We start from the raw sequence: 27,920 nt of genomic DNA on the forward strand, positions 1-27,920 counted from the left end.
CCTGTGATCATTTTTTGTAAAGTTATGGGGGTTTAAATATTGCCTTTTTGGCCAAATTGGGACTATTAGAGCGCGATAAATTTCGCGCTATTAACGCGTAAGCGGGATTTAATCCGTCATAGAAATTGTTTCAAATTGGTTCAAGGAAGCTTATATGCCATAATTGATTTGTTAATAGGCGCAAAATCTATCACCTTGTACTTAATATGACGTGTGTGGGATGTTTTTACATAAAATCTAAAATTTAAAAAATTTATTTTTTATTTTTTCCATTACTTTGAAATTTTTAATCTTATTAATGCTCCATAGATCTTAAAAGGCAGTCGGAACTTTCAGGGCTTCGCCCTGATACGAGCAATCTTGTTGGTTTTTGGGTTCAGTAAATCACTTCCAATAGAATAAAGAATGAAATTGGCGATACGTTTAGTAGGTAGTTTAGTATATTTCTTGCTATACCATAATTGAACACCCATGACATAATTCACACAACAAACATATTATCACTCAATTTAATGGTTAAAAACTGTCAAAACTTATAATTCGCATTAAACGAAACATTTAGTCGCCAGTAAAATTAGTCAAATTAGTCTTTTATTCTCTACAAGATCAAAACTTCTTCAAAAACTACATTGCATCTAATTTTTTTTAAAAGATTCTCGATATATAAAGTAAGTCAATTTTAGAAAATTTTGTTTGATGTTAATTTTTCACAAATAACATAGTTGATCTAGAGATTCCTCTCGAGTAAAAACAACTTTGAAGCAACAAGCATACACGCTGGTATCCAAGGATTTCCGAATTGAGTCCCGCGCGCTGTCAATGCTGTACTATTTGCGCATCAAAATAATTCTAAGTTTTATGAAATCTAGTTCCATGAAATTATTATAATTAAAGAACGGTTTTTTTTCTGGCAGGTGAATGGAATAAAGTTACCATTAATTGGATTAAAAAGAAACTGTTCATCATATCTAACCTTGTTATTAATGACAAGGTACTGATAAAAAAAATTGTTCCGAGCCGCATTAACGACATTTTAACCCAAATTGTAGAACAACCACGCCCTTTATATTTTGCATCCTGAGATTCAGTTTCTAACTGGGCTGAAATTTCCAATAATTCCACTCTAGAGGGAGGGACAGTAAGGAAATGTTTGACAATTAGTCAGCAAAAGTGGACTTTATAGATTTATATTCTATCAACCTTTACGTGCAATGAGCGCTTTTGAATTGTACTCAACTATATTTAATTGGTATTTATGTATCATATAATTTGAGTCTGAAGAGCGAACGGTTGAAAACGAAAATGAATTCGAAGGAATCAGATTCATATAAAAAATTAACCTTTTTCCTTCTCGTTTCCCTGATTCATTGCAATAACTGCTGGTAGATACGGTAGTAGAGAATGATAGACGAATGCTTACTCGTTAAAAAACAACCTCATTGGGGCAAAAAAAATCTAACATTTTTGCGAGGGGATGGGTGGAGTTTAAAATTTTTAGGAAAATTATCTGAGCATATTTTTTGAGTCCACCAAGGAGATTTTCTGAGCTCTCTCGAAGCACTAACAAGATCCTGTTTGGCCAAATGTATTTCAAGTGCCGTTATAACATTTTTGGGATAGTCAGCCTAAAAAAGCTGTGTTAAAATATTTTTAAAGAGTCGAATTGTAAGAGTTTTTATGTTTAGAAACGCAATTTTCGATGTAATATCATCTTGTCGTTTCAGGGCATGTTCATCGTGACCTTCCCCTACTCGGTCTATCAGGGGGGCTACTGGTCCCTGTTCGCAATGGTATTCTTCGCATACATCACATACTACACAGGTAAGTAACCATACTTACTTGTCATGACCATAGATGTGCTCAAGTTTTTTTCTTTCACAACAATCAAAGCAATCTTGCCTTTTTCTATTAGACGCAGGGGCGGCTCCGGGATTTTCTCGAGGGGCGGACTTTCAACAAATTTTGGAATTATTTGACGACTTATTTCAGGTTAATTGATTTTCGAGCGCTACCTGAACACAAAAATTTAGCAATGCAGCCAAATTTAGCGCCGCATGAAAATTTTGACAAAAAATTGCATTTTTTTTAGTGCGCATTCCCCTTCAAAATTAGCGTATATTAGAACAGTCGGCCGAAAATCGATGCCATATTTGGTGACCTTTTGGTTAGTGAGGGGTCGAATTCCCGATATTTTTGTTTTTCACACGAAATCTGGTACCACATATAATCATCGGATTGGATTGAGTGATATATCATAAAAAAAGTTCTTTTAGTCGAGAAAACTGTAGAAATTGTTGTTTGTTTGTTATATTTTGAGCGAATTAGGCGAGCAAGAAAAAAATCAATTTTTTTTTTGATATTTTTCTTGTTTTTTTTCGTTTGTACATTTTTTTTCATTTTGCTTATTTTGCTATGGCTGTCGAATACACCTAATCCGTAAATTTTTGGTCAGCTCCTTTGATTACACCACTCCAAAAAAGAAAACGACAATAGTTTGAAAAAAAAATTCTGTGTTTTTTAAGACTATGGTTCAGAACATTTTGTGCTACTTGCACAGTAACCGGCTATTTTTTTTAATATTTGAGAAATGTTTTGTAACCTTTAAATTTATCATTCTTTGACTGAGTTTGAAGAAATTGTATGATGTTTTTTTTTCGAATTAACGGTTTCGTCGTTATGTTATATGGGTTTATTGTCTCACATTTTTTCCATGTGTTTTTATTTTTCAGGTGGGATGGGTCGGAGTTACTTTGAATTTCAAATATTTCAGCTAAAACGTTGTTATGTCAAGAGTTTTCATTTCATTTTAACGAGACTCTTTGAGAGTTCTTGCAATGTTTTTCAATATTGGTGTTGATCATCGGCATTGACCAACACCAACACCAAGTTTCAAATTTCAGGAAAAATTCTGGTCTATTGTCTGTACGATGAAGACGAACGAGGCCAGCCTATCCGGGTGAGGACCAGCTACATCCAAATAGCAGAAGACGTGTGGGGTAAAGCATACGGAGGGAAGATAGTCCAGGCTGCTCAACTGATAGAACTAATCATGACATGTGTACTGTATGTACTGTTGTGTGGGGATTTACTCCAGGAGGCGTTTCCACAGGGTGACTAAACTGACCTTTTCTGGAACACAGAAAAAAAATTTTTTTTTATATGGAAAATTGAAGAGGCGTTAAAGAAATGGATTTAAGAGGTTGAATCGAAACCCTAAAAATTTGCAAAAGGTTAAATGAAAAGATAAATGATCGGCAGAGTGTTGAGCTTCTAAATCTTTTTACAACCAGGGTGTTAAAGGTGAAAACTTTTAGAAGTGACGTAAATATAAAATACATGTACAGGTTAAAATTGACATTAATTGCATCAGCAGGGAAATTCTTATGTGCCTCAAAGTATGAGTTTTCAGGATAGCACATGCAATCAAGACGTTTTCGTGGTGCGTAAGTGTCAGAAGAGATGGTGGGGCTTTTTAGGCTATTTTGAAACATTTCAACAGATGTGCTCTTTTTGAAGCTAGTTTTGAAGTGCTCTCAAATCAAATAAAGAGTTTTTTGTTTTTGCGTTTCAAGTGTATGCTAAACAATAACCTTTGTCACTAAATATGCCTACGAATCTTGTTTTTATACTTATAATATACCGAAGTTGATGAGTAATGTGAAGAGGAAGGCGGATGACATTGGGAACTTCAATCCTTTTTGGTCCCAGTTCGAGGCTTCCAAATGCCATCCGACTTCTCCAGGTGGAAGACAACGAAAACTGCAAAATAAACATACCCCCCCCCTGCGGAAAAAGCAGTGGGTAGGGCCAGGGGCAAAAAATAACAATTTAAATAAAACAATAATTTGAAAAGGTATAATTTGAAATAATAAATCATCTGGTCACCCTTGTAATTTGTTTGCTGCCTTCCATTAGTTGCACTGGATCTTACATCTTGGATCATGCTGTCATCAATATTCTTACTGCCGTGTGCATTCCTGCAGAACTACAGGGCAGTGGCTAGGCTGAGCTTCTACAACACAGTCTCCCATGCTTGTATTAATATCATCATCATAGGCTACTGTCTCACTCACATTGGACAGTGGCACTGGCAGGAGGTGGAGATTGGAATCGATCTCAGACAGGTCAACTTAGTTCAATCCACAAAGACATTCTGGCCGTTTTTTTTTCTCAACTTTGTGGCAGATGTTTTCCAACCTTTCACATTTTTGGCAGTTTTTGTTATTACAATTTTTTATTAATTTTTTACCACGTTTTAGGCAAATTTCTCTCCATTTTTGAACCTACCATAGATTGGAATCAATCTTAGAAGGTCAACTAATTTTAAGTAAAATTGTATGCTTTTGTTTGTTTGTTTCTTGAAGAATTTATAAATGATCGCTGTTGAAACTATCAGACAACAGCGATGATTTCAGACAACTATCAGACAACTCAGTGTATTTTACTGGTTTTTGTTTTAAATTATTCATTAACTTCGAATTAAATTTCTTATTGTATCGTCTGAAAAGAAACCTGTCTTTTTTTTCAATTTAGCATATAGCTTTTGAAGCGTCGTCACATTGATTGAAAATGAGTTTTTTCTTCAGGTGCCAGTAGCTCTTGGAATCATAGTCTTCAGTTATACTAGCCAGATATTCCTTCCAGCTCTCGAGGGATCCATGCAAAAGCGACATCGATTCGAATGCATGTTATTCTGGACCCACGCGCTAGCTGCTCTTTTCAAGTGCATGTTCGCGTGGATTGGGTTCCTAACATTCGGCAATAACACCCGAGAAGTTATAACCAACAACCTTCCCGATAATTGGTTTAGATTTATGACTAATATTTTCCTGTTCCTAAAAGCTCTTTTATCGTACCCATTACCGTATTTTGCAGCTTGCGACATAGTTCAAAATCGGTTCTTCGAAACCCGAAAAGAAGCTGAAGATAATAAGTTCACCCAAGTTTTAGGGGGGACTTGTTACGCCAAAGACGGGCTATTCAAAGATTGGGCACTTTTGATTCGCCTATTAGTTGTCGTGTTCACGATGCTCCTGGGAGCGGGGATTCCCCACTTCGCAATTCTAATGGGTCTAGTTGGAAACTTCACTGGAACTATGTTATCTTTTGTATGGCCCTGTGTTTTCCATCTGAAATTGAAAGGCCATACTCTATCTCCGGCCACTAAAGTTTGGGAATACACCATAATTGGAATCGGAATAGTTTGTGGTGGAATTGGGATTATTACCTCTGGAATTCAACTAGTAGAAGCTCTACAAAATGACTAATTTTGTAAATTACGGCTCAAATGAATAGTACCATCTAAATTTAAATGCAAAATCTGTAGAAATATTTTATTGGTTAATATTCATGAATTTTGCAATGAAGCTAAATTGTGCAATTAGAAATGCAAAGTCTATGGCCGATGATTACACAATGTACTTTGATATTGTATATTTCTTTTTATTCACTGAATTTCATTATTTAACTAAATGTCTCTATAATCAATGTATAATTCAATTGTTTTTGGAACGTTGTTTTTCATCGTGAAAAAGAAAAAATGGGTCATAGAGTTTTCAATATGCTTTCGAACTATTCTACAACTTTTTGCAATTCGTTAACTATCCATACCCTCCCGGGTCGAGGTCCGCGACTTAAGAAAAGACTGGCGCGACTCAAATATGGCAATTCCAGACCGGCGCGAATTTATATTGGCACGTCCAGACCGGCGCGACCGAAACTTGGCAATTGAAGACCGGTGTCACTGAAAAAAACCCATAGCGACCGGCGCGACACAAAACACCGTCGGAATCAGCGCGACCTAAGGTAATGGCGCGACCGGCGCGACTGAAAGTTTTCAATTTCAGACCGGCGCGACTGAGAACAAACCGCCGCGACATGCGCGACTGAGCACAATACCAAACGTATTTTCGTAAGTCGCGCCGTCGGTCTTATCTTTAGTCCCGCCGTTTAAAATTTTCTTAAGTCGCGGCGTCGGTCTTTTCTTAAGCACGCCTTAAGTTGTTTTCTTAAGTCGCGCCGCTTAAATCTTTTCTTAAGTCGCGCCGCTTAAGTCTTTTCTTAAGTCGCTCCGTCGGTCTTATCTTAAGTCGCGCCGCTTAAGTCTTTTTTTTTAAGTCGCGCCGTCAGTCTTTTCTTAAGTCTTGCCACTTAATTCTTTTCTTAAGTCGCGCCACTTAAATCTTTTCTTAAGTCGCGCCGTCAGTCTTTTCTTAAGTCGCACCGTCGGTCTTATCCTAAGTCGCGCCGCTTAAGTCTTTTCCTAAGTCGCGCCGTCAGTCTTTTCTTAAGTCGCACCGCTTAAGCATTTTCCTAAGTCGCGCCGCTTCAGTCTTTTCTTAAGTCGCGCCTTTAAAGTCTTTTCTTAAGTCGCGCCGCTTAAAATGTTCTTAAGTCGCGGCGTCGGTCTTTTCTTAAGTCGCGCCGCTTCAGTCTTTTCTTAAACCGCGCCTTAAGTTGTTTTCTTAAGTCGCGCCGCTTAATTCTTTTCTTAAGTCGCGCCGTCCGTCTTATCTTAAGTCGCGCCGCTTCAGTCTTTTCTTAAACCGCGCCTTAAGTTGTTTTCTTAAGTCGCGCCGCTTAATTCTTTTCCTAAGTCGCGCCGTCGGTCTTATTTTAAGTCGCGCCGCTTAAGTCTTTTCTTAAGTCGCGCCGCTTGAGCCTTTTTTTAAGTCTCGCCGCTTAAGCCTTTTCTTAAGTCTTGCCGCTTAAGTCTTTTCTTAAGTCGCGCCGCTTAAGTCGCGCTGCTTAAGTCTTTTATTAACTCGCGCCGATTAAGTCTTCATAAAAAGCGCAGTCAGCCAAAAATAGATTGCAGTACAGAGTTTTGGCTCGATTCTCTGCGACGATTCTCTCTTATGAAGTTAAATCACCTTAAAAACTGGTTTGTTGTGTTAATTTAAGGAAACATGTCTTAACAAAGAACAATCGATGAAATTATGGCAGACTTTTTAAGCCGCTTAAGGTACAAGAGTGTTACAGCTCGATCACATACATCCCCTGCTTACAAAATTGTAGTTTTGATAGTCTCTAGTTCGCGAGAGCTGAAAAAACCGGCGTGACTTTGACTGCCAACATCTACGAACAGTTCGCATATTCGGTTTGAAAAGATGAAGTTTTCACCTTAACTTAGAAACGTCTAACTTCTCTGCAGACAAATAAAAGTTTTGAAAGTGTTTCAATACAAGTTTGTTTTCGTTGAGCAGGAATTGTAGCAGAGAATCGTGCCAAAAATCTTTAATGCAATCCACTTTTGGCTGATTGCCCTTTTTATGAAGTCAGTTTTTGACTCAGTGAAAACTCTGAATTTAACTGTAGTTACAATTTATTTGTGTTAATATGAGTTAACTTAAGACCTGGTGAATTGAAATCGGCTTTCTGGAGTAGTATAACGTGTTTAACTGACAAGAAATTTAGTTCAGAGAAAAATTTGTTTTCTGACCAGGGGACTTGATCGTGTCAGTAAAAAGTTGTTGTTCGTTTGGTTTTATTAAATGACTTTGATGATCTTGGTCGAAAAAGTTGAAACAAATCTGAACTGGAACGAAAACAAGTCGCACACTTTTTTGTTGGGTCGAGAAAATCAAAACATTCCAAAATTTGGTCAAGAAAGTAGAAAAATACCTAAGCTTGATCGAGACGGTCGAAACACACCGATTTTTGGTCGAGGAAGTTAAAACATTAATCGAGCATCTCGAACCGGGAAAGAAGACCAAACTTGATGCAGACCAGAAAAAGCCTTAACCTAGGGATAAAACAGCTACGCAAGTTTGAGTGAATACAACAGAAACGCGGCACAGGAACGTCTATCTACCGGCATACGTCAAGATGAACCTGTTCAACGCCCAAAAACTTGGCAATCCCATAAAAAGTTTTATTTTATACCGTAACTGGAAAAAACTTGAATATCAACTCGAGTAAGGAAACGCCGCTAATAGATAAGTATTCAGTTGAAGCATCTGATTTTTTCCAGCAAATTTTAACAGCAAATTGATTTGTATGTTCTATTGTTTTTTTTTGGGTACATCTGAATAGTGGTGCAACCGAATTTTCGAATGCTCGAAAGTTCTAACGTTCGTTCGACGATAAACTTTCGAAAGTTCTCACCAACCTTCGGTCCTATTTGTTCCTATGTGTTGAGTTATCTACACTAAGTATCACAAACTCACTACTTAAGCTGTGAATGTTTTTGCATACCATTTTCAAGTACCCCGTCTGCAGGAAACGTTTTTACAAGAAAAGTGTAACACTTAATGCAGACACTGACAATACTTAATGCTGACGAACATTCGGAGGCTGTTTTTGAACGAATTTTGCACCACACCAGCTGAAATTTAAAATTTTGTTTTACGGCTGTACTAATAAAACGACTAGGCCAAAAATCATGGAAACAATACAATCCCTTAAATCTTGAGCTGCAGTTTTTGAAGCGATCTGGAAAAGTTAGATAGATATCGTGCGTTAATGACAGTTAACACTTAATGACACTAGCATTGACATTTATTATTGGAAACTGAGAAAGAATTACTAGAGAAAAGTTTTCCTTCAAGAACTACTTTGCCACCATCATCTTTCTACAAAACATGTTGCAGTTTTTGACTGAATTGTTCAGTTAGAAATTGATCCAACCAGTCTTTGAGTTTGGTCAATTGAAGGAAGTACGTTAGTCCGTATTCACTTTTCCACTCGTCTGCTCCAATTGCCATTCCATACATGCAAACTGCTTTGTCGTTCCGATTAGTTGCAAAAAGCGCAGTGCCATAATCACTACTAGACAATTTCTTCTTCTCAAGGTCAGCACTGCAGATCAAATTAGCTCCTAAGTAATTATATGGACTGTTGATTAGAAACCTGAAATTATAAGACTCTCTAATGACATTTTCTCGTATTTGCGAAGTTTCTGAATCTGTCCTGTTAAATGTTCCGACTGCCTTGAATTCGTAATGCCCGCCACAATTGAAAAAGTACGAGCTGCATGGTTCGAGAACTTGATTTGAGAACTCAGCTTTTTCGTCCAGTTGGATAAGTGCAATGTTTTCTATAAACACCTGATTGATATTTTGCTCGTGTCTAAAACGATCATATCAGGTGTAATCAGAATGGATTTTAAAGGTTAAAAAAGCTAGACAAATATGAGTATTTATTAGCTCAGTTTTCAAGCTTTCTCTATGAAAAAAAGACAACGTACCTATGAATGTGAAATAATTTTGCTGAAATTTCTTTTTCCGAAAAATTCCTTCCACTCATAAACCGCACTCGAATTTTTTCTAAAACACAAGAATATGATTAAAATCAAGCCAAATCAGTCATTTCAGAATGTACATTAGTATGGGTTGAAGTTGTTTGATTGCAATTTTGGCAACAATGAATGATAAATATTGGTGTTTTAATCAAGTTTTTTTAAACAGGAGGAAACATACACGAAGTTATTTTTCGAAGTAACTGCTGCTTCAAGAGTTAGACAACAAAATCAATTTTCAAAAAAAAACAGAAAAAACGACTTGGTTCATTTCCAGAAAATACCTTTAGAAACGATGTCGGAAAAAAATCAATGTTTGGGCGAGATATTTAAGAAACCAATCTTTAGGAAGCAAACCTTTTTGTTAGTACTGAGCTAAGCACAGCATAGAGTTACGAGTTATGTAAAAATAAATAAACATGCGCATGCTATTGTTTCGACTTTCGATAAGAAAGTAACGAAATATTTGTGCTCGGGATGATTTTTTTTCTTCAGACAAATTTCGACTTAACTAGCCATTTCGGACCATTTTTTTTTATCATTCGAAGGGTATTGTTGACCTTAATTTAAATTTGAAAAGATATTTCACTTGCAATCTTTTTTTGTAACGTTTTGGGGGATTAAAGATTGCCATTTTGGCCAATTTGTGACAATTAACGCGCGATATATTTCGCGCTATTAACGCGTATGCGGAGATTTAATCCGTCTTAGAAATCGTTCCAAATTGATTGAAAGAAGCTTATTTGCCATAATTGATTAGTTACTAGGAGCAAAACCTTTTCTTGACTACTTTATATGGCGTGTGGGGTGATGTTTTTCAAACAAAATTTAAAATTTTAGAGAAAATATTCATTTCATTTTGTTACATTTTTTTTCTTATGTTATTACTGCTCCAAAAACCTTAAACTGCAGTCGGAACATTCAGGGCTTCACCCTGATACGAGCAGTCTTGTTTCACTGTGCGTGTTCTTTTAATTTTATCTGATTAATTAACGGGAGACTGGTACCCAATTTTCGTTCCGCTGATTCGATACCAAAACAAATATTTGTTTTCGGGGTATTTTTTTCAGACAAGTTTTGATTTTTCAAGTTTTTGACAGATTTTTTATAGAGTCAGAAAAATTTTGAGTACAATTTATCAGGAGCGGCTTTAGGTGGAGAGGAAAGGGTCCCCCACTGGTTTTTTCATGACATTTTTTTTCAACCGACCAACTCCAAGGTTAATTTTGAATGGGAGAGCGCGACGTGAAACGCGGTTTTTTGGTCAGAATAGACTTGGAAAAAAAACGAAATTTTAGAAAAGGTCGACGAAAAGGTCGACAAAATTTTCTTTTTTTGAAAGTCCAACCCCCCTCCATCGAGAAAATCATACAATTAATTGCGGTCTTAACCAGTTTTTTCTTATTTTATAGCCTAAGCGGCATTAGAACCATCTCTTTTTTGAATTTTGACGACCGACACACTCCAATCAATGCGTTATTCAATTGGTACTCGCGAATCAATGTGTAATTTTTAACTTTTTTTTTATATCAAAGACTATTTTAGATAGGTTAATGGGCAGTCTGAAAATTCAAAATGTTTTTCTTTGTTTTTTCTCTCACATGGTGATTCAATTAGCGTCTAGTAACATTTAAGCGTCTAGTAGCACATCAAGAAGTCGGATACAAATAGTTTGCATAAATTTTTGAGCACATTAAGCCGCCACTAACATGTTAAAATCGCCAAAGTTTTTTGTGCAAATCTTATCTCAAATCGACAAAACTTATATGTGAAATTGTCAAAATAATTCAGGTTTATAACGACAGTGCTTCTACAAAAACAGTGCTTCAACAAGACTGCTAGTATCAGGGCGAAGCCCTGAATGTTTCGACTGTCTTTTAAGGTTTATGGAGCAGTTTTAACATTCAAAAGGAAAGTGTAATTAAACAAAATAAAAACTTTTTTTTTCTAAAATTTGAATTTTTTTGTGAAAATAATCCACCCACACGCCATATAAACTACAAAAAAATTGATTTTGCTCCTTGTAACAAATCAATGATGGCAAATAAGCTTCTTTTAACCAATTTGGAACAATTTCTAAGAGGGATTAAATCTTCGCTTACGCGTTACAAGCGCGAAATATATCGCGCGTTAATGGTCCCAAATTGGCCAGAATGGCAATCTTTAAACCCCCGTTACTGTACGAAAATTGATCACAGGTGAAATATCGCTTCAAATTTAAGCTCAAGACATCAATACCTTTTGAGTGATATAAAAAAATATCGTCAAAAATGGCTAGTTAAAAAGTCGAAATTTGTCTGAAGAAAAAAAAATTCTACTACACTAGCTTTATCAAGGGACTAGTTTTTCAAAGTTGAAACGATAGTTTTTTATCTGACATAGAAAGTCTAATCAAACTTCATAAAGTTCCAATTGGAATTTATTTTTACAAAAATTTGGGGTTTTTTTTCACATCGAATGCTACTTCTAAGGATAAACAGTATGAACAGTATGAACAAAAAAATTTCTTTGTTTGAGTGCGATTTTTTCTAAAAAGTTTGCGTTGAAAAAACGTTCTAAAAGGTTACAATGCTTTTCTCGTTTTGTTTTGTGTTTTCCTTAAATTTTAAATTGCTGATGAGCGGTCCTTAAACTGTAGTCGAAGTTTTGAACGTTAAATTAAAACTGAAAATTTAAGCTTTGTAAAGTCTGCCACTGATAAAAATAAATATTTTAAAAATTTTTAGGGAAAATAGATACAATTAAAAAAAGGAATTAATCTTGAAGAAACTCAACTTCCGAAGAGAAATCAAAGCATCTGGCAACTGATAAAACCCAATTCAAGGCGACCAAAGTTCCACTACATTGTTTCTTTGATCCATTTTTAGCTGTGATTAAAGTTTGAACGTAGAACGATCTTTCCGGAGCTTCGTAACCATCGAACCATCCAAAAGTGTACCTGTCAATCCATTTTTTGTAAAAAGTGACGTCATAAAACACTGAATATCCTTGATCACAGTATTGAGGTCCAGTTGATGTTACACCGTAGAGGCAATAAGTTTGGTCATTCCAATTGGAATAAAAAAGGGCAGAACCGCTATCCGCATAACACGTACCAAGATTTTTTGGGTCCCTTTTTCACTCTTTTTAGTAATTAACAATTTTCTTTATTGAGTTCGTAAAAGTCACGTTTTTCCCCCTGTTTTTGTCAGCTGAAAATGATGTTGCCGAGAAAAATAATAAAAACCCAAAGGTGAAGTGCGAATTGTGCTAGAAAGCCCAGACTGTTGCTTTGAAATTTGGATAAACAGTAAATTAGCTTGTATTAGCTAACATATTAATTCGTCCAGTTAAGAAACCTGATGCTCACAGGGGCTATGGAAGTATAAAACCAATTAGTTTCCAAACTCTCAAATTTTAAAGAAAATCAATGACTGAATTTCTTTGGCGGATGCCTAAAAAACTCTATGCGTACTAAAGGTTAAATGGTGTGAATTGCCAAAACTTTTTTAAGAATTTCAAATTTCTTTTACAAAATCTAATGTTGTTCTAGCTAAATGGGACCCATTTTTTCCTTTTTTGTCAGAAGAGTCAATTGCACAAATTTGATTAACACCCATGTCATGATCAATCGTTGGGGATTTTTCGCAATCAGAATTGTTTGTTTCATTAAGGTAAATTTCTTGAAGTCGTTCTGGAAGTGTTGACGGAGGCCATTTTTTTGGTGTTCCATTACCGGGTTTATGATAACCCATTCCTGAAGCACTTTTTCCAGTTTCATATATCTGGAAAAACGGTTTTTGCCCCAAAAAAAACAGTTTTCAGATTACCAATTGTTTTTCGAAAAAATCTAAAAAACGCTATGTGACTTATTGAGACACCATTCTCCCAAAAATGTGCAAAAATTATTACATTTAGTATGTTTTAGTATCTTTTTGCCAAATAACTTTTAAATTATCAATTTTGAAAAAAAAGCAAAAGTAATTTAGAAAAAGTGTGGAAGCAATGTTGTTTTTTGGATGTTGACCTTGAGCGAACGAGCAATCAGTTATTTTTTATCGTGGGTGGAAACCTTTCGAAAACGTTGTAAAGGCTGCTTCGTTCAGCCTATGACTAAAGTGTGAATTTCGAATTAGTTGTCAAAGTCGGGACATGTATCCCGAACTTGACAATCTGTTAAAGTGAACTTGAATCGAATAGGCTCACTGTTTTCAAGAGATAGCAGTTAAAACATATAAATTTACGCACTGAACGTGAAATCCGTATAAACAAAATTTGTTGTTTAAGTTTTAGTTTAGTTACAATTTCCACGATGGGTTGCTTTTTCACTTGAGGCAGCCAGCAGTTTTTTCGGGAGTTCCAGTCTTTTGCCTTTCAAACTTCAGCTCAACCTTTTAGTTGGTTTCACTTGGAGCAGTCAATTTTTTTGGCGATAGCACTGAGGGAGAATTGTGACTGAAACAACCATTTGTCAGATTCAGCCGAGGGTTTTGACGACTAAACATCCGAGATGGAGAAAATAGGAGAATCTGAAACTATCACTGACGCAGAAAACCGCGTTAAACGTGACCGGGAAGAAATCTTAGATGAGACCAAAAATCAGACACAACTTTTTTTTATCACGAGGAAGATAAAAATATGAAGTCAAAGCCGTTTTTCTCATAAAGGACATAAGAATAGATAACAATTCCTCCAGAGTTTTGGAGTCAGTATAGCTACTACTTCAATTAAAGATTTTTACAAACAAAGTACATACCTTTTTACGAAAGAAAAAAACTTTGTTGTCGAGTGCATTGCGTTTTATCATTCACCGCAGAACGAACGGTAAGGACTTGGAGGATTCTTTTCTCGATGTTTGTGACAAATAGACCAATGCAGTGGGTTCATTTCGTTTGACAAAGAAAATTTAGGGGACCTAAAAATATTATTTATTTATGTTCAACGGGAATTATTCGTCCATCCCGGAGAACTTCCAGAATAAATCCTAATGTCAGCCCTTTTAAAAGAAGAAAGCCACTTACCGTCTCGATCTTTAGAAAACGGATAGGCCAAATTTCACTTCATTGAAGTCGCTCACATTTTTCTAGACCAAACAAGAACCGACAAAGTTGATGAAAAAAATATTTACCTGCAAAACCGTGAATCAAGAGCCCAGAATAGCAAAAACGTCAGAACAGAAATCAAATAGAAAATCTGAACCATGCTAATTTTGCGGTAACATTCATTCATCCAATCATCGAAATTCATGTACAGCTAAAAATGTCTATTAGCTGGATGCCTATTAGGCCTAGATCTCAGCGCATCTCTAAGTATGCGCACAAAAAGAGAAGTTTTCAATCCTTGAGAGGTCAGTTCTATCTACCACCGAGGAGTCATATCTCTGGAAAGAACACTAAACATCCAAATTTAGCAGTGTTTTCTCCAGATCAGGAAAACAAAATAAACACTATCCCCATTTGGTCTTCTAGGACCCATTAGAACTAATTCAAGAATAAGGAAGCAGATCCAAAATCAGTCGAAAGTGAGATTAGTAATATATATCCAACCCGATGAAAGAAGATCAATTTGATAACTTACGCAAATGTACTAGCGACCACTTCGTAGCTCTAGTTGGCATCACTGCAAAAAAGACAAATCAAAAAAATTAGCAATAGATGCAAAAACGATGAACGTAAAAATTGTTGAAATAAGTTTCAGATGACCAAGTTTTTGGAACACTTGGTTTTTGCATCTCAAATCATCACTTCTGACAAGTCTTGGGATCAGTAATTTAGTTAGCAGTTTTGTAATTTGAATCAGCAGTCATTGAATTTTGTATGTGGGGGATTCACCGGTTTCAAAACTTTATGGTCTTACTGTTTCGCGAAAGAAAAATTGAATTTGTTTTACAAAACATTCTGGGAGTCTATAAATTCTAGATGACATTTCAATCATATTCACATGGTCTTACTCAGATTATTACAGAAATGTCGAAACAGTATTCCAAAAGCCAGATAAAGAAAATTTTACAATCGTCTCAGTGAGAGTTTTCATTGGAAAAAAATCACCTGGTTAGGTTTCGATTATCATACACTCGGGACATTCTAAAGTCCAAACAGTAAGCGACCTGAAACCACGGAGAACTCTCAAACAGTTAAGATCTCTCATGGGCCAATAAATACATCAAAAAAAGTTCTTTCCAAATTTACAACATCACACCACAAACATAACTATTCATTGAAAACTAGCCAATAGAGAAAATTAGTCTAAGAACATGATCAAAAACCATTCACAAATAGTTTTATTTTGATTTCCGAGATAGCTAAAATGCAACCTTTCGACGATCACGAGCAAAAAGCAATGCTTTTTACAACAAACTAGGCGTGGTTCTGGAGGAAAAAATAGCAGATGTTACCTATAGGTATCAGTTTCATTCCCATCCCAACTTAAAAGAAGTTCAAAGAAAGTATAACTAATGACTCGGAGTTTTGAACCATGGACTGATCAGGCGAATAACTTCAAAATTACTTCTTAATAAGTAGAATCAAGCATAAAAATCATCTATCCAACAATGAATTCTAACAAACGAAACGGGTCCTATTAATTGAGAATAACTAGATGCGCAGACAGACTTTTGCTTTTTGACAACGAGGTAAACCTCATTAAATAAAAGTAATAATTGGGTACTATCTCCCAAAAACCTTTCGGTTAAAAACCTCTGAACTTCATTTTACGTTGAAATCTTTTATCGTGAAAGTTCTTTGAAGCATGATACACCATCAGATGTCAGTCAAATCACAGAGAGTTACTCATACATCATCAAAAATCAGTAAGATTTCATTTTGCCATGGGATTCTAAGCAGCTTAACACATTTCCATCGAACTTTGCACGATATGGAAACGTGTTTTCATCGTTATTCAAAAACGATTATATAAAATCACATCTGGTCAAAACCGATCTTAATATCGTCCATATTTTGATCCTTTACCCATCCTATAGAACAAACTATCTTTGAACTGAACCAATTTATTTTTCTCAATTTTCGGAAAGCATGCTGGTCCCGGAAGACTCAATAGTTAGGCTAATGAGAAGTTCAGTTTCGAATAAAAGCATTTCGCCGCACCGACACTCATTTTTGCAATTTCTGGAAATCAACTGCAGTCTTTGATGGGTGTGTAACGATAGATGATAGGATAGCCGGTATCAGTGTTTGCAGAAAGCAGCACTCTCAAGTCTCCAACGTTCTCATCACATACAAGATGCGATGATTGACGCGTCTCAAAACGTGTGGTGTCCACAGTTCAATCGGAAAATCGTAACAACTTGCATAAAATAATCATAATTTTTCATGGCACAAAATTTCGTAAGAACATTTAACCAATGTGTGTGTTCATTTTTGATGAGCCTCTCCTGATTTTTGATACTCCCAATTTGGCATTTCAATTGGATTATGCAGAATTTTTATCGGATGGAAGAAATACTCAAATGATATTTAAGTTGCGGCAGACAGATATTCAAAACTTCCATCGGTTATATTAACCCGTTCAACAGGTACCAACATTTTTATCAAATATTTATACGAAGATTTAGCTGCACATGGTATTCCCAACTGATTATTGTCCTAAAAACAGAACTGTTCTAAAAACAATCTAACGGGCGAGCTTTGAAAAAATGGAGGTTTTAATCACAGATTTTTCCAGTAGGAGATCACCGCTAATGCGGTATAACGAATGGACAATGCAAGCTAGTAAAATACATTTGAGTGCAACCCATCTAGAAGGAAATTATTTGATAAAAAGACGCCTTGAAAGCTATATTTTTTGATATACGTACTACAAAAAAACTCAGTAGCTCATTTAAAGGGCAACGGCCCCTCTGCTTAACAATCTATCGACTGGAACTCTTATACTTCGTTCAGATACTCTTGTGCTTTCGTCTTCAAAGGCAAAACGTATTTTTGAGGAGCTATTTCTGAGTTTTTCTTGTTAAGTAGAAGTATTCGGGAAAGTATTGGACCGGAAATCTCAGAACCATTTTCTAAAGTATTTACCAATCAAATAAAAAATCAAAAGTATTATATTATGATTTCATTTTTTACATTTTTTACACAATTTTTTACAGAGTATAAATAACGCTTCTAGAAATTTAGATCGAAGAACAAAGACAATTTTCATGAAGAAAAGCAAAAGACCCGGGGCACATCTCATCTACCTCGTCAGAAGAAGACACTCTCATTTCAAAGTGAGCGCCTAAACACAGACTTCTGGCCGAATCAAGTACGACAAATCTGCGCCTTAATTTTCACTCGTGCCTTATTTTCAATGGTACCAATGGTTTTTACCATCCCCCGGCTAAACCCCCCGGTATATCCCCCGAGATATATTCGATTGGTTCAAATTTATATGACTGAACCGCAAAACAAAAAATAAAATGCAAGAACTTTTTGACATTTACAACAAGCACTTGGCAAAAGTTTTCTGAAAGGAACTGGGCTTTGGTATTTGTAGCGTTTACCGGCACAAGAGCAAGCTTCTAATTTCATGCGTTCACCCGGCTGGCATATTTAAAACAGCTGAAACAGACAGCATCTTACGTCAAGGGGCCGTACATCAACCGACATGCTAAAAATGATTTCTTGAGTGGCAAAAGTGCATAAAGAGAAAAAAAATGGAAATGTCCTAGAAAAAATACAGAAAAGTTATACCAAAGAAATATATAGAGTTTTTAGGTCCTTTTTTGTGTCGGATTGGGCTCAAAATAGTGTTATGCTGCTGACTTGCCTAACTCGATGTTCTAAATATCTCAAGGTTCATTTTACGTCAAGAATGACTGCGTAAGTTATAAGAAGTTACAAACCAAGAAAATTTCAAAACACTTCATGCCATTCGAGGGCTTCAATTGACCACAAATGCGGCTTATAGTCTTGACAGCGCTGAAATAGTTTTGTATACAAATTGGGAAATTGGGATCCTTTTATCAAACCCCCCCCCTTGATATCTTCTACTAAAGAACCTTCAGTCCTATAAATAAATACAGTAAGTTAGCACTAGAGCTTGTATAATATTTGATATAACAAGCATGATATATAATATTTGATATAACACTCAATAATTTGAGTTTTGCTGCATTCTGATTGGTCGAAAATTCGACCAACTTAACGAACTTAAATATCTCCACCCACCCTTCTTTTGAAAGAGGTGAGAGATTGTTAAGTAGATCCATAAGTTGTTAGAAGGCCGATATAATCCGCCTATTTTGCATGAAAATCAAAGTTTTTTGGCTGCGTAATTTAAATGTATCAAAGAAACTGGAAAAAAGCTTTCCTGCTGCTTTCAGATTGAGATTGCTGTTTTCCCTCAGGTTGAAGCTCGTTTTACATCTTTCAATGGGCTCATTGCGCACTTCGCTTTCCAGAAGAACCAGTGCGACATCGTTGAAATTTTTGATGTAATTAAATGCTCCAGTCTCTCTGTCCGTTTTCATCCTAGAAAATTAGTTCCATGAATCAAGTGCGTTTTATTTATTCTCCTATGATCAAAAACTTCTTATTTTTTTTGCATAAATAATAACAGTCGGAACGTAACGGTAAGAGAGTGAGCATAAAAAGGGCTACGAAAGTCCTCAATCTTTGATATGATTTGATGTTATTTTTATTTATTTTTCGAATTGATTTTTTATTGTTGATTTTTTTTCGCTGCCGATTAACCTGCGGGATTACACTATAAATATCACTCCAACATCCAAGTTTAGGCGTAAATAATCGATTATAATGCATTATAGCGTTGATTTGCTTATAGCGTTGATTTATAGCGTTGATTTGTTATGCAATTATAATAGAAAACAATAACCAAAATTAGTTTATAGGAATTACAATTGATAATAATCGTGATTTTCGACGAGATCATAATCTCTTATGATTGATTATAGCTCATGCAAAAAACTCAATAAATTAATTAAAATTGATTATAATCAATTATAGTCTCCTGTTTTACCAAAGTTTTGTCACATTAAAATGACGTTTTAATTATATCCTATGGGTTAATATTTTTCTGTCATAGGCCAAAAATCTAAAATGGAAATATCTTGTCTCACTTTGGTTAATCTGAACGCAAAGTTTTGCTGCGATACAAAAGCTTTATAGTTTTCCTTTCATTTCAGTTGAAAGGATCCTGCGGTAGGTGAAAAATGAATCTGCAAAGTAAATCATCGAATTACAGCAAGGTGCTGATTTTTTTGGTTGTTAAAAAATGAACAACCTGAAACAACTCTAATGGAGATGAAATGCATATATAAAAAATTTTCTTTATATTAGTTGTTTTCTCATTTTCACATAAATGAAAGTCTACGAAAAGTATGAAAAATAAAGAATTCAGATGGAAGGTCGAAGACAAAATGGGCAAACATATGGGATTAAAATCGATTTTAATCAATCTTTTAAAGAAAAAAAAGAATCAGGAATTGAGACAAAAATAATTTATTATAATCAATTTTAACTCTATCGACAAAAAATGGATTAAATTCGTTTAAAATCTGTTACCACGTTTACATTTGATTATGATTTGATTTCAAAAAGAGAAATTCTGATCAGTTAGTACTTGATTAAACTCATTTTTTTTTTCATTTTTACTGAGATTGGTACTAAATTCATAATATAATTGATCTTTACCGCTAGAAGCTGGTTGCGGGTACTAAACGCTTTTTCCTAAATTTCAAAGGTACGATTGAAATGATAACTATGAAAATAGCAGTTCAAGTAAACTTGCGCAAAATTACCTTTTTTTTCACCAGTGATCACTTAGGAGGCAAAACAATAAACTTTTGCGAAATTTGTGCTCAAGTTATTCTAGCTCACTGTAAATTGATGAAAGTTTCAAGAAACTTTTGGAAACTTAAGTTTTTGTCAGGTATGAGCGTGTGGTTAGTCATACAGTAAAATTTACTAGCTTTCGAGGATGCATTGGTTTTGAAAAGAATTTGATGTTTTTCTTCAGTTCCTGTAAAAGTACAATTGAATCGGTTCAAAATGACTAATTTGTAAGTAAAATACATCGATGAAATCCCTTATGATTCAATTTTTTAGGCCAATGGTCTTCCTTAGGTCATTGTAAAGCAAAAATGAGGTCAGTTGATTTGGGACGGAAAAAAGGGTTTGCCTACTTGCCGTGGTCTTTTTTAATGAACACAAAGAAAATATTTTTTCTTGTTAAAATGATAACTACAAATTTCGAATAAAAAAATTTGAACAAAGTTTTTGATCATGGCATACTCCTTTAAGCTTGGAATGTCTTCTTATTTTTCTATTTCTTTTTTTTTTCCACAATTGATTTCAATTGATTTCAACAATGACCTTATGACTATCATACAATGAAAAGCACAAAAAAGTTCTGATAATTAACTGTTTGCATCAACATAATAATATTTTCGTTTTCAATATTTTCAGTTAGTCATTTTGAAAAACGTCAAAAGGCAGTGAGCCTGCCAGAAAAACCTCAAAAATAAAATAGTGATTGGCTATCTTTCTGAGAAACGCATACTTTTACTGAAAGTCGGAGAGGAAAATAAAATGGATTAAAATCATATTTAGGTGCGGTAATATTTTAATCTAACTGTTTTCAAATTTCACCAAAATAATTCACTTAAGATCTTGTTGTATATTTTGTACAAACTTTCAAATTGATATATCAATTTTGTCAATTCATTTACCTTTATGTGCATAGCATAATTATGAAATTTTTATCAAAGTTTAAAAAGAAAATTAAAATTTCTTATTGTACTAGTTGCTCTTAATTTAAATGGTGTTCATGGTGTACGGTTATTGTAGTGTTCACAAGCCTTTATTTCAGTTTTTCTGGTAGAGTTATTGATATATTTCTTCATTTAAATTTACGATTGGGGAACAGGGTTGTTCATTTCTAAAAGTATTTCCGTCAATGCAAGGTTTTAGTCAATTTATAAACATAAGTTTCCTTGGTTGAGTAAAACTTGTCATCGTTTTAAATTTTTCTTATACTATCCGTTCTCTTTCACTCAAACCATCTTAGATACCTTATCGTTGATTCTGTCAAATTGTTTTCTGACGTGCGTTGGAGATTAACACAATATGATGGAATCACTAGTTAATAAATTCAACAACCATGACGAAACAGCCATATCTTGCAAAAACAAAATCAGCAAATCGAAACTGAAAAAGCCCTAATGCTATGTTTTGTTATTTCCGCTAGTAATTTTCGAGAAAATCTCAAAAACTCATTTCTAAGTTCGATCTAGACTTTTTTCAGAGATATGGTTTTCGACTTCCTCAAGGTCGGCAACCAATGCCCTCAATGCGGTTCTCAGGTTAGAGTGGATCAGAGCGAGCATGACCTTCTAGAGACACCTATCAAACAGGCCCCAAATAGCACTTTCTAGTGGAGGTCCTCGAGCTCTCCATCTGCCCTGATTCTCCACCTACACTCGAGGTCCGTAAACACCTGGGCCGAGTCCCACTCAAAAACCGCTCCAAATTTGAACGGTTTGAGCAATTTTCCCGCAAGATTTGAGCGGTTCGAGCGGTTTCGGAGGCTTTTACGGAAAAACCACTCAAACCGCTCAAATTTTGCTGAAAAAATAAAAAACCGCTTAAGACCCGATCAAATTTTGCTAAAAAAAAATAAAAAACCGCTGAAAAGACCCTCATCTCTTCCGGCGGTTTTTGAAGGGGTTTTCATGCAACATTTGAGCGGTTTTTGAGCGGTTTAATAAAAAAAAGCAAGTGAAACCATCAATAGACCTGGAAGAGGCAATATGACACTACCCGGGTCGCGGTTGTGGTTTTATGATCAGACAGTCGCGACCAAATTTTGGTACTTTCAGACTTTCGCGACCGAAATTGGATATTTTCATAATTTGCGGACCGAGGCAATGTGTCCGCGACCGGCGGGACCGTAGGAAAATTAATCGCGACCGGCGCGACCAAAGGAAAGTTAACCGCGACCAGCGCGACCGAAAGAAAGTTAGCCGCGGCGGTCGAAACTTTAGTCGCGACGGTCGAAAAGTTAGTCAAGACGGCCGAAAAATTAGTCGCGACGGTCAAAAAAATAGTCGCGGCATGGTCAAAAAATTAGTCGCAGCGGTCGAAAAATTAGACTCGGTGGTCGAAAAATTAGTCGCGGTGGTAGAAAAATTAGTCGCGGTGGTCAAAAATTAGTTGAGGAGGTCGAAAAAGTGGTCGCGGTTGTCGAAAAGTTACTTGCGCTTGTCGCAAAACTAGATCATTAGCAAGATTTTGGGCGCAATCGTTTATAAAACCGCTCAAATAGCTCAAATCTTGTTTCAATTTGGGTGAAAAATCTGGACTCGTATAGCGGCTTGAAACTCTCCCTCGACTGTTTTCTAGCTCCACATGACCTCAGAAATAATCCAGCCGTTGCCTTGGATTGTCTCAATTGTCTAAAAAACTGCTCAAACCGCTCAAACCGCTCAAATCTTGTTTCAAATTGGTTGAAAAAGCTTGACTCGGGTAGTGGCTTGAAAAACTTTTTCTTCTCCGCGTCTTCTCTTGACTTGCTATCTTCATTCTCATTAGTGTCGGCGACATTTCATCCGCAGAATATGTTTTCGGTTCATAAAATTCTGTCTCGAATATCATATATCTTACATTTTGGATTTAATTGTTACCCGCATAGGGAGCGCTTCCGTACTCAACATTTAGGAATTTTTAAAATAATTTCGAAATTTTTGCTTCGGAATTCATGGTGCCAGGAAATTTTTTTCTGTCAAGAGCAAAAAAAACCTTTCTATCACCATCACCTGTAGCCTTAGATTTATTGGCCATACACCGTACCCTGGAGATTTAAATCAAAACACACCAAAACCAAATCCCGGTTTCATGAGAACTCGGATACAAACGCCTCTAGCCAGTCAATGATCCCTTATGCTTCCCAGAGATTCTGCCGCTATCTCCAATCCCAGCGGTTCTTAGATCTCTCTGGTCCAAGAAGGTCTTTTTTGTTCACTTGTTCTCAGCTCATTTCTCACGTGTTTATCGCGCAGTTCAATCAGTCTCTCCTTTGAGGTCACTTCCTGCATCCGAGCGACGGTTGCCGAAGGCAGGGAGACCCTTGACTGTTTTTTTTCGATTCACATGACCTCAGGAACAATCCAGCCGATGCCGTGGATTGTCTCAATTGTCTAAAAATCTCTCAAACCGCTCAAAACTTGCTTCAAATTGGTTGAAAAACCTCGAGTCGGGTAGCGGCTTGAAACTCTTTTTTTCTCCGCGTCTTCCTTTGACTTGCTATCTTCATTCTAATTAGTGTCGGCGAGTTTTCAACCGCAGAATATGTTTTCGATTCATAAAATTCTGTCTCGAATATCATCTATCTTTCATTTTGGAGTTAATAGTTACCCGCATAGGGAGCGCTTCCGTACTCAACATTTAGGGATTTTTTCAATAATTTCAAAACTGTTGCTTCGGAATCCGTAGTGTCAGGAAATTCTTTTCTGTCAACAGCAGTGAAACCACTATTATCCACCATCACTTGTAGCTTTAGATTTATTGGCCATACACCGTGCCCTGGAGATTTAAATCAAAACACACCAAAGCCAAAACCCGGTTTCATGAGAACTCGGATGCATACGCTTCGAGTCAATTAATGCTCCCTTATGCTTCCCAGAGATTCTGCCGCTATCTCCAATCCCAGCGGTTCTTAGATCTCTCTGGTCTACGAAGGTCTTTTCTCTTCACTTGTTCTCTGCTCTGTTCCCACGTGTTTATCGCGCAATTCAGTCGGTCCTTCATTTGAGGTCACTTCCTGCATCCGAGCCACTGTTGTTGAAGGCAGGGAGACCCTCGACTGTTTCCTCGCTCCACGTGACCTCGGAAACAATCCAGCCGATGCCGTGAATTGGGACCCATCTGTTTTTTTTTCGGGTTATGTGACTCGTCGTCGCTCTGGGGAGGCCTATGCGCGATTTCACTGAATTCCTGGTTTCCTCCATCCTGATTGGTGGAAAAAAGGTGTTCAGGGTGAAAAATCCCTACTCGAGTGGGCTCTTCTCCACTTCTGAAGATGCAGTAGGAAGATCCGAGCTGCACCATTCGTTGAGATGAAGTGGATTCCATTCCTCGAAGAAACATGTGAGAATGGATTCAAAAACAGTTTTTCAATGTCTAAGTGTATTCTCATAATTGGAGGGAAGGTGCAGACCGTAAGCACTGAAGGATTGAACATCTTCTGCAGCTCCTTTACGGTTTACGATGTCAATCAATTACCTCTTCATCATTGAAAAAGCACAAGCCTTCCTCAACTCACTTTGACCTTGTTGTGATTGTTCTTATTTAAGTAGTCTTTGTTCAATTAACTGATCTATGTGACCATGACTTACCGCAAGCGGTCTCCTCCGGAGTGAGCGAGCTCAGTGTTAGTGTGAATTAGTAAGAAATAACACACGTTTTAATTGAACTCTAATTCTTATCTTTTTTTCATTTTAAGTTAATATAGATAGAGTTTTAGTACACTTTATTATGGCGCAGCCATATGTAAACAAATCTGGCATGAGGGGAGTATCCCCATTCTGGCAATCACATATTATTGACATCCCTATCCCGAGGGATGATTGGAGGGATATGTTCCAACTGGCATTAATAGCCAAAGAGAACATCGATATCGACAACTTTGTGATCCCACTAGAGATCTTAAAACCAGAGAACCTACATTTAGAGGAAGAGCCTCAAAACGAGTCATCGTCAGCTAACACAGAACGCTTAGCAAGAAACGCTGAAGAAAGAAATAGATTCATTGATTCTGAGAATGCCCGAATTAAATTAGAAATGAGACATTTAACGGAATGCGGATGGATGAGGCGGACAAGAATATTCGCCCGATGCTGTATCTAGCAATGGGTAGTGAGGAAGAGAGAATCTTCTCACAGAAGTTTTCTTAAGTTAAGACCCAACGTAACACTCGAACGCCATAAGCTACTCAAAAGATGTCAGAAAACAGAGAAAGAGCATGGAACAATTCTGGGGCGCGCTAGCGGAAATGGCGAAGAGAAAGAGCATATACAGTGGAGAGGAAGAAAGAATCCTCGATATTTTCATTAACAACATGAAAAACTACGAAATCAAGAGGAAACTTTGGACCGAAACTCTAACCTCCCCCAAGAAACCCTAAATGTCGCTTTAGTTGATGAGAAAGACATCTCAAATCATTTGAAAATGACAGGTAGCTTTAAATCTTCTTACCCTTTAAAAATAATGATGTAAGTGTTCATCGAAGTTTTAATAAACGAGAAGCAACCCTGGCAGTGGATCGAAGAAATTCTCTAATCAAAAGTGGAGGAAAATTCACAAGGGAAATCTTGCTATATGCCCAGCGAGGGACACGATTCGTACATCATGTAAGTTGAAGGGACATTTCACTAAAAATTGTAAATCTAGAAGAAGAAACGTAAATATGCAACCGCTCCAGTTGCAACTAATCACGAAATTGTAAATACCGAAATTGTAAATCCGTAGGATAATCTGTAATTAATTTTGTCGGATTATATAAAAGTGAAACGGAAACCATTTTCAAGAAATTCAACAAACTATTCGACAGAAGCGGTAAAATAAAGATTCAACTCAAGATCAATCTTTTTCACGATCCACTGAAATCTATACAAACAAAAGGATGCAGGGTCCCTCTACATTCACTTCCGGCAGTCTAGTTCTCTAGAGCTCGACAGACTAATTTCCGAAGGACACAAAAAAAAGAGTTTAGAATCATGTGATGAAAGAAGATTTATCAGCCCAAATAATTACCAATAAGAACGATAAATCAATTAAGCTCGCATTGAACTCAAATTTTTCAAATTAACGGATATTCAAAAAAAAAACACCAGTTGCCAAAAATTCATGAATTGGTAGATGATGTTGCATCTCAATTGTCAGAAAAAAACGTCGGAGAAGTCTGGGTCAAAATCTTAGATCTCATATAGCCAACCTAAATTCGACGACTTCACAAGCAAACAGTGTAAATTTACCATCTTTGGAGGAATTTTTAGCATCGTTGATAAAAGTAAATTGGAAATCGTTAACTTAACCGAAAATGCACAATTTGACGTGAAACTGAAAACTCAAACAAAATCAGATGCATCACGCAACAGTTCTGGCACAAAGCTCTAAAAGCTACACGAAAAAGACTAGAGATCGGTTTCATTCGCTAATCGATTATTAAACCCTCATGAGTCTAATTATTCATAAAATGAACTCGAACTTCTCGGCGTAGTATGGGCTTTAGAACACTACAAAAGTTAGTTATACGACTTTTTGCTCAGTGTTATTGTGTGTTAATTAGAAATAACACACATTTTAGTGAATTTTTATTCTTATCTTTCATTCTTTTTAAGTTAGTTTAGAAAAAGTTTTAGTGTCTTTTATTAGACCTATCATCATTGTCTTGATATGTATCTTTCTTGAATGGGTCAGCAGCAACATCTGAAGTAATTGAAGCATACTCGATCCGCCAAAATACCTCAACCCCAGCTACCATCTTCACTTTTAAAAAATGGTCCTCTGTAAGCTGTCTTCAAAGTGAACATGTTTTTTCATTAACTGGGTACCAGGTGCACCACATGATCTTCACGCCTGGTCTACTCATCATTCGTCATACTACTCGACGAGCTTTCAACCGGCACGTAAGCTCCATTGTTGGAGACCCCTATCACTTCGCTGACACAGTCTCCTTTTACCTTTTCCGGCGCTTGCAGCGTTGTTCTGGAATTTGTTATTGACAACATCATTGGGAACTTCGCTGACACTTCTCTCGGATATACATGCCAGGGTCCAAAAACAAAGGGGGGGGGGGGGTAATGACGGTTCGACCAGTTGCCTGAGTGTTAGTCACCGGTAATTTTCTGGCCGTCCTCTTCTGTGTGAAAATGAGATTAACCATAACGCTCGGCGTAAGCTGAATAGCCATAAGATTATCCCAGTAGATCTTCAGTTGCAATACCTCCCGCTCTAGTTCTTCCTCAGTCATCAAATGATCATTTTCACCGCGTATTAGGCACTGAGTTGTAGAGAAAAAAATATGGATGTGATGGCAAAATATGTACAAAAATTTTGTGTTCTAATAAGTTTTTAGAGTTTTTAGAGTTATTTTCCTTCAAGCTGTAGTTGGTTTGAGTCCTTTTGTTGCTCTGTTATGAAGTGATTCTTAAACTCTCTACTACTTTGTTGCCGTTTTAATTTTGACAACTTCACGACCAAACATTGTAAGTTTTGCATCTTTAAAGGAGTATTTAGCATCGTTGTTAAAAGTAAATTGGAAATCGCTAACTTAATCGAAAATGCACACTTTGACGTGAAACGGAAAACTCGAATAAAATCAGACGCATCACACAACGGTCTCAGCACAATGCTCCAAAAACTACAAAAAAAACGACTGGAGATCGGTTTCATTCGCTACTCGATTATAAACCCTCATGAGGCTAACTATTCAACAAATGAAATCGAACTTCTTGGCGTAGCATGGGCTGTAGAACACTACAAAAACACGTTATACGGTTCAAAATATGAAATCATAACCAATCATAAAGACCTTTTATCTGCCTTAACTTCTAATCACGGTAATAAAACCTATCATAGTCGTATCACAAGATGGGTAGACAGACTTTTTAGCGTTTAACTTAACGATAAAACATTTATCGGGTAAAGACATGCGGTTTACAGATTTGATATCGAGAATTCCAATCGGAAAA

General features: G+C 36.3%; 2 protein-coding genes across 2 annotated transcripts in view; one reads left to right on the forward strand and one right to left on the reverse strand.

Annotated features, from left to right (window-relative positions):
- Positions 1–5,467, forward strand: part of LOC134852935 (vesicular inhibitory amino acid transporter-like) — a 20,333-nt gene extending 14,866 nt beyond the window's left edge. Inside the window, exons 4-7 of the mRNA XM_063868810.1 lie at positions 1,725–1,821; positions 2,901–3,110; positions 3,916–4,124; positions 4,587–5,467. Coding sequence (XP_063724880.1) covers positions 1,725–1,821; positions 2,901–3,110; positions 3,916–4,124; positions 4,587–5,267 — 1,197 coding nt within the window. The 3' untranslated portion in view covers positions 5,268–5,467. The remainder of the gene's footprint in view (positions 1–1,724; positions 1,822–2,900; positions 3,111–3,915; positions 4,125–4,586) is intronic.
- LOC134853297 (adenylate kinase 9-like) overlaps positions 1–27,920 on the reverse strand; it is a 570,635-nt gene that overhangs the window by 179,498 nt on the left and 363,217 nt on the right. The window lies entirely within an intron of this gene.

The sequence above is a fragment of the Symsagittifera roscoffensis genome, chromosome 8 (genome assembly GCF_963678635.1).
Source record: "Symsagittifera roscoffensis chromosome 8, txSymRosc1.1, whole genome shotgun sequence".
Classification (NCBI taxonomy): Eukaryota; Metazoa; Xenacoelomorpha; order Acoela; family Convolutidae; genus Symsagittifera; species Symsagittifera roscoffensis.